Genomic DNA, 7,954 nt, shown 5'->3' on the forward strand with positions numbered 1-7,954 from the left:
ATCCCCTCCCAAGTCTCAGCTTCACCACTTGACTCAGTGGTTCCTATAACCACCAGCATCCTAAACAACCCTCCCCAAGCAGAAAGGAAGTTTGGGTTCATACAGTCATTCTTCCAGCATCTGTCGAGTTTCTTCCCACCCCCTCCTGCATATTGCTAACCCAGAACAATCTTATTCCCATCTGTGCCTCCTGAAGTATCTTTCCCTGAAAGATTTGCTTTCAGCTGCCCCAGAAGGGAAGCAGCATGGCTAGTGAAGAGCAGAGGAGGCTAAGTCAGAGTTGGGGGCTGTCCCCAGCTGCCTCTGCCCAAAGTCAGCTGGCACATCAAAGCTCTTCATGCCTCAGTTTCTCCATGCACAGGGGTAATGACACCAGCTTTGCTATCAAGGAGAGCATAATATCACACCCCTGTCACAAATAAGACAGGCTCTGAGAGTCAAACTCCACACAAAGAAGTAGTTACTGCCCATCCAGTTTTATACACCTCTCTTCACAGGAACTGTGGATGAGGAACTGGGACATGTTTGCAGTTGTTCAAACCAGTGGTCCCTTTCTCAGAGTGAGGATAATACTGGCCTGACACCCTGGAGATCTCTGCAGGTTTCTAGCACTCATTAAGAGCTGTTTCTGGCACAGAAACAGAACACAAGGGGGAGGGAGGTGGAAAAAAAAAATCAGCAAGACTGCTGGCAGGCTTTTTAAAAATGTGGATTATCTGTTGTGCCTTAAAAAATGGTCAGTGAAGAAATCCATCAAATCCAAAAAGGCCTGCCCAGGATTTTGCATGTGGGCTTGTCCCCCTTCCTCCTTTTCAAACCCCCATATCACCCACATGAAGTATATCCAGACTGAGAAATTCCCTGTTCCAAGTAATTTTTCTTGCTGATTCCTTGTTCTCTGGGTATAGAATCTGAATTTTTGTGATTCTGGAGACAGATGAGAAGGAGACCTGAAGTGCATCAATTCACACTTCACTACCTAAACCCTAAGGTCTTTGTTTAGGTCTTTAGATTTGGTCATTGCAGCTAAAGGTAAAAACACAAAGGTGAATTTGGAGTGATTTAAAAAAGAAATAATTTCTATCATATCACAGACTAGTTTTTAGTTAGAGAAAAATATTCCAGTCTTAGACCTGTAGTACTCTGGGAGCCTCCAAACCTGTATGAGCTTCTTGCCTCTCAAAGTAGCAAACCCTAACATGAAAGAAGCTCTGCCTTAAAACTGCTTCCACTGTTAGAGGTTTGGTCTTTGGCTGATCCCTTCAAGTAGTGCCAGTTTCTGTAAGAAGCCTTTTAAATGGAAAAGTGGGGAAAAAAAAAAAAAGCTAAGCTAATGGTAACCAGAGAAAAGAACTCTGCAAAGGGAAGGGGCAGGTTTCCAGCATCAGCCCAAACTGCCAAAAGTTGCCTCTGTTTTAAACCTCTTCAAGTCTTAGAGCCCTCAGCAGAGAGCCCTGTGGTCACAAGCCCTTTTCAGAGCCTGTAACACTGCCAGAAGCTGCGAGTGCCCTGCACCAGAGAACCCCAAAAAAGAACCATACCTCTGAGCTTCACGGTCGTCCTTGGGGTTGTAGTTGGACAGACAATCCAGGATGAAGATCTGCCCCCACTCCGTGCACTCGTTGAGAGCTGTCAGCAGCTTGTTGATGTTCTGAGGGTTCAAATCCAGCAGGTTGCTGTTGGGATGGGACTCACTGATTTCTGACAAGGCAGCCACGGCGTTCGCTACCACCTGGGGGAGAGACAAGAAGATGGGTTCCTTGCTGGCATCCCAGCACCCCAGTGGCTTGGCAGGAATTAACCTGGGCTTGGCAGGGATTAACCTGGGCTTGGCAGGGGTTACACATGGGAAACAAAGAGGGAGATCCTGCTGTGTGCAATCAGCTGCTCAGCACCAGCCAGGTCAGGTATCCGAGTCTTCAGGGACCCAGCACCACCTCACAAACAACTTGGAGAGCCCAAAGGTTGGCAGTAACCTTCCTCTTCACTAAAATCTGGAGATTCTCTTGGGAGGAAGTGAAGGAATAGCAGCACAGCAGGAGGAGGCTGCCACACACAGGGAACATGAAAATCCAGCATGGGCACAAAGAACATTTTGCTCGACAAAGTACAACTTGAAGTGTTTGTGTTGAAGATAAACAAATATTAAAGTCACCTCTGGACAGAATGGGGGCCTGGGAGCAGGACTTTGTAGGAGACTCCACTTTGGAGGGAGCTAGAGATGGCATCAGGGTGTCTCCACACGGAGCAAGAACATCTGACCTTCCTTGAAGGCTTCAGGCTCCCACCCTAGCTTGCTTCAAGTAGGCACCATCTCCCCCCACTTTCAGGAGATGCTCAACTGATATAGTCAAGATCTCCAACCTCTAATTGTGCTCCTCATTCAGGAATGGATGCCTCTTGCCTAATTGCCCCTTGGCAGTCCCACAGCATGTTGCTTAATGTGACCTGAGAGATGAGCAGAACCATCTCCTGGGTCAGAGGAGATGGCAGCCTGCAGCTCTGCCAGGTCACACCGTCTGAAAGCAAACCCTCAATCTCCCCAAAATGGAAAACTCCTGCTAAATTTTTAATAACACATCTTTCAGTTCTGAATAGTCTCCACAGCATCCATTTGTCTGCTTTACAGAGTCCCCTTAAAGCAAGCACAGCTCATCATTGCAAATATTCCTGATTCCTGCTGCACTCCTGACTCTGTGAGGTCTTCTCTTTCCTAAGCATGGATGAAAAGGAGAGAGGAAGTCCAGGGTCCAACTTGACAGGAGCAAGAAGTGGCAGTGCAACAAAAATTTCTACTTCTTAGCTCCATACTCAAGTTCAACAGTTATTCTAACAGATGCCATGTCAAGATTTTTAAAACAGGAATAGAATATTTAGACAAAAATAAAAAATTTGCAGATGAGACAGAAGTCTTTCAAGGGTTTTAACTAATTAGGAAAGGGATTTAAGCCCCAGTTTAACACACAAATCAAATAAATCCTAAGAAAAGGCCTTTTCAGGGTATTTTACCATGTATATCATGTCCAGCTCAACTTACATCCCTGCTAACACAACAATTTATAGCATTATTTTCTATGGGATTAAGGCAAAGAATCACCTTATCTAAAATTGTCTGATTATCTGGATGACTAAAGATACTTCTGATGCAGCACACTGAAAACAGGAACAGCATGACCAGAAAATTCTCTGCATTGTTCCCATCACTGCTTGTCATTAAACCAACGTATTCCAAAGTCACTGCTCAAACACAGCAATGTTGATTGTTTTGCATTTCACACCTAGAGGTCAGAGATGGGATTTTGATCCAAGATTTTATGCATTTCATTAGCTGAATGAGCCTTCTGTCACCAAAATCATTAGCAATCAGAACTGCTGTCTTCTTGCACTGTTTTAATGAGTAGCTTACTAAAATATGCTGCTTATTCCTCCCATTATTTAATTTGCCCATTAATTTTACCATTTAATTCCTGAACGGTAGATGTGGCACAGCACAAAAAAGCAGTAAGAGACTGTTCAAATTTCATTATATTTTGGAAGTTTACAAGTGAAGACAAACCACAAAAGGAAGGGAGAAGTTCAAAACCATTACGAAAAAGCACTTCTAAAACAAAATGAGGACTTTGGGAAGATAATGTGAGGTGATAAAAAGAAGTGAGAGGGCCAAAGCATCACAGAAAGGTACCTGGCAGCTGCCCCATGGCAGAGGGCTGAGCTCTGGTGCTCACGCTGCCAGGCACCACCTTTGCTGCAGTAACTGGGCCATGTGGCTGCCCTGAGCCCTGCGGCAAGTGCAGGTCAGAGTGGCTGCACTTGAGTTTCTCTCCTGGCAGAGGAAGTGAAGTCTTTAACTCTGAGTTTGTCACAGGCAAAGGACGAGCAGAAAGGCTGTTACCACGGGCTGCTCCAACCCACAGACCTGCTTGTGGATGAGGTCTTGCTTTTAGGAGCTTCTGGGGCTTTTTCAGGACCTGGCATAGGCACACAAATCAATGCAAGTGTCCAAATCAAAGCTGAGGATGGGGCACTACATGGCAGCCCATCAGACAACAGATTCCCATTAAAAGCATCCATGAGAGACTGTTGGACTGTCGTTGGCAGGATCCAGTTAAGAACTTTTAAGCTGAATAAGCAGATAATGAACTGGCCTGAAACCAGTAAGTAACAAGAATGGAAAGCCCTTAAGACTAAAGCATGGGATGACCTTGAAGGTTAAAACAATCAGAAATACACTGCATTAAGAGCAGGAAAAAGATCTAAAGACAGTAAAAATCTGGCAACTTTGCTAAATAATCCCTCATTCTAGCTCCTTTACATAAACCAGAGACAGCTTTGGACAAAGATCAAAACATCCAACTGCCCCCTAAGTAACCTGTGCTGATTTTAATACTAAAATCACACCTCTAGGAAGAGAATCTAAACTTGAACATAGGACCAACTTAGTATAATGAATTAGGTAATTGATGAAGCATATGTACAAAGATTTATCACAGAATGGTTTGAGTTGGAAGGGACCTTAAAGATCACCTAGTTCCAACCCCCCTGCCATAGGCAGGGAGAGATCCCGCTGAGACCAGGCTGTTTAAAGCCCCATCCAACCTGAGCTGGAACACACCCAGTGATGGAGCATCCACAATTTCCCTGGGCAACCTGGGCCAGGTAATGTAAAATCACATAACCAATCATCTGTGATTTTTTTGTTACTTGTACTCTGTACAAACTGCTGCCACTGGAGCTAATGGTGTGTGGGATTTGCAGTTCAGCACCTAGCACCCATTTCTGCAGGACTGAAAGAAAGCAAATGTCTTGACTGTGTGTTAATTGGCTCTGAACACCAGGTAAAGGACCCTTTTGTCAGGGACTACAGGATGGCAAGGTGCACTTAGGCCTCCTGTGTGTTCCAAAAACAGGGCTGTAAAGGGTGTGACACATTTGGTGGCTGCTCAGTTCTGCCAGGCCAGCTGGGATCTACGATCTTATAGTCCACAATTAAAGCTGGTCCTCACTTTCTACCTTAGCAGAACAGTGCTGCTGTCAGCTTGGGGACAAAGAGAAATGAAGCAAAAAGGGGATAAGGGGAGGGATGGGGAACACCTTCAAATTTCAAGCAACATTTATTAAAAAAAAAACAGTGCTTGCTGGCGATTTGCACTGAACATATTGATAACTGTTATGTTATGGTATGCCAACAAAAATAATTAGCATCTTCAAGACTTTTTACCCAGCCCCAGCACAGCTGAAATGAAAACAGATTTCAGGACGCAGTCCAACGTAAACACTGGCTGAAGTGTGCCTGGTCACCTCTCCATTGGCACTGCCACTGGCTTCCTCACGAGGCAGGAACACAGCAACACAAGCCAGCACTGCCTGGTTGCATTCCAGTGCACAGGAACTCCTGCTCTGCTGGCAGCTCTCACCAAGGGATGGCTCTGGCAACACAGGAACAGAGCGAAACAGCGTCCACGGTTTGGGGTACTAACAGTCTTCACTAGGATATTGGGGAAAAAAATGTCCATTAAGCACCAGTCAGTATCAATTCAAGCATTACACCACCTAGTATACACTTGGGCAGTCACATATTTGTCATTGGAAATATTTAGAAAGATGTTTTGGCCGAAGAAAATCTACAACATCAAAGCTGAACCTGAAGTCTTCAACTCAATTGATGCTTCTTCCTGAGCAGAGCAACACGACAGTGAAGTCCAGCTGCACTGAACAGCAAGTACAAGGTACAGAGTGATGAAGTGACACAACTGGTGGGTTTATTTATTTATAAATAAATAGCAATGATGATGGGGGATGTGAAAAGTAAGGCTAAAGCTTTATGAAGTGAAATAGGACAAAGTCCTCCACGGAACTGGACAAGTTTCACAGCCACGGCCATACCTTGGTAGAGGGAGGAAAAAAAAACCCATAAGCTTCTTTAGCAAAGTATTCTCTGCTTTTGAACAGGCAACAAGTTCATTCTGATGAGAAACCAAGCCAGAGCTGTATAACCTATTTCATAAATTGGAAAAAGAGACTAAAAAGACAAGGAACTAACAACTAGAATAGTCTCTAGTTCTCAAAAGTAAGGGAAAAAACCCCAAGGTCAACCCACTAGGCAAAGATATGTCAATTAATGAACAGGAAAAGCTTTTAAATGCTTAAGCCTATAAATTAATTCCATGGCAAAATGCCTCACTAGACTTACATTTAAGAATACTGCCTTCAAGCCACCAGCTATCAGCCAATGAAAACCAGCCAAAAAAAACCCCAAACCCAACAACCTAGGAAGTACAAATGCTGGGCAGAATGAAGATTTAATAATGATAATGATAACCACAGGTCCCTGGTTTGCTGATACAAATCAGTTGACTCTGGGTACATTTCAACATTACTCACATGCAGTCCCAGCAACATCCCCTCAGAGAACAATTAAGCTGAATAACAACAAATTTGGGTTTTGGCTGGAATTTCCAACCAATTTAGACTCTAAGAGAAGCGTCACTGGGATGAGGGTAACTAAATTTCACAGGCTCTTCTTAAAAAAAATATAGACCCTGTACTTAAAAACTACATTACAGATTTAACAAGAACCCAACATTTTTAAACCCACCCACAGCCAAACCCCCTCTGCAGGCAGAGATCAGATCCCACCTCACGGAGAGCTGCAGAGATAGGAACACTGGTTTGCCAGTTATTCCTTCTGGCAGCTCAAACCTTCAGCTCAGAGCAAATGGCATAAAATACATTAACAAGGAGGAAAGGGGGTGGGTGAAAACCTGAGTGTCTGCCTCCCAGCCCACACAGAAAAGCTTTGCAGGGGGTGGGGGGCCAGGAGGGAAGCTAGGCAGATCTAGAACACCAACCAGTCAAAGCAATCAGACTATTTTGCTAGCATCCCAGCTAATTGGAAACTAAACCATGTGTGTAATAGAGTTAATGAAATAGAATGTTCTGCTGCTTAAAACAGGAGCTCCTAACTCACTACTCCATTAAAGAGAGGAGAAAATGAAGAAAAGGAGGGAAAAGGAAGGGGCTCTGGAAAGGTGCTGAGGAAAGGCAGCCTTGCCCACAGTGCTGGAGGCTCCTGCCCTCACCAGAGCCAGGCACCACGTGATGTTTTTGAGAACAGAGAGGGCCTGACATTTCCAGAGAGCACTCTGAGCTTGCATGGAACACTGGTGTCATTAAGCACAGGTTCCCAGATGGGACATGAGGGGCATCCACATGGATCTGTATTCCACAGGGCCACTCGTTCTCATGGCCAGACGATGCTGTGTGACTGAAAGGTCCCCAGCAAGCACCAGCACAGACAAGCTCTCTCTCCAGGGAACAGGACCCCCACTTCTGTTCGTATTATATATTTCATCTACGAGCCCCCCTTTTACTTTGTTTCCCTAGAAATGGTCCATGAACAATTAAAATGGCCCAAGCAGGCAAGTCAGAGAGCCCACATGAACCTCTCACACCGGTAACGTACACAACGTCCACAGCTTCAGGTTAGAGCTCTGGGAGACATAACTCATCCCCAGCCCACACGCAGCCTTGGAAAGTAGCAGCTCCTGTGTTCAGCCTTAATTGTGACAGATTTTCAGGGCCCTGGGTAGGTCGTTCATCTTCCACCAATTCCACTCCAGGAGGCTGTACTTCAGCACCACTGCTGGATACACGACCGGCTCCTGACCGCATCCCCAAACCCACCCGGGTGGGAAGACCTCCTGCTTCTTTCTGTGGGTGGGATCAGTTTTTCTGGAGGTGACAATGAAAGGGAAGTTGAAGTGTTATGCTCCCCATGGCGTGCCTGCCCTCACTGGTTTCTGCACTTTCCAGTTCCCACCACACACAGTAGAAAAATGCCTTCTTGTGGCAGACTAAACACTGCTCCTGCTCCCGTGGCCTTGCAAGCTCAGTCTGTGTCAGCTGTCTGTAAGAACTACCCCAACTGCTGACACTCCTGAGGCAGGGGAGAAAG

General features: G+C 45.3%; 1 protein-coding gene across 3 annotated transcripts in view; it reads right to left on the reverse strand.

The window, feature by feature from the left end:
* Window positions 1-7,954, reverse strand: part of LOC103780909 (AP-2 complex subunit beta) — a 73,869-nt gene that overhangs the window by 53,019 nt on the left and 12,896 nt on the right. For all 3 annotated transcript variants that reach the window (XM_008948611.1, XM_008948609.1, XM_008948608.1), the window contains exon 5: window positions 1,542-1,732. In XM_008948611.1, the coding sequence (XP_008946859.1) occupies window positions 1,542-1,732 (191 nt within the window). The remainder of the gene's footprint in view (window positions 1-1,541; window positions 1,733-7,954) is intronic.

The sequence above is a fragment of the Merops nubicus genome, unplaced genomic scaffold (genome assembly GCF_000691845.1).
Source record: "Merops nubicus isolate BGI_N331 unplaced genomic scaffold, ASM69184v1 scaffold11741, whole genome shotgun sequence".
Taxonomy (NCBI): Eukaryota; Metazoa; Chordata; class Aves; order Coraciiformes; family Meropidae; genus Merops; species Merops nubicus.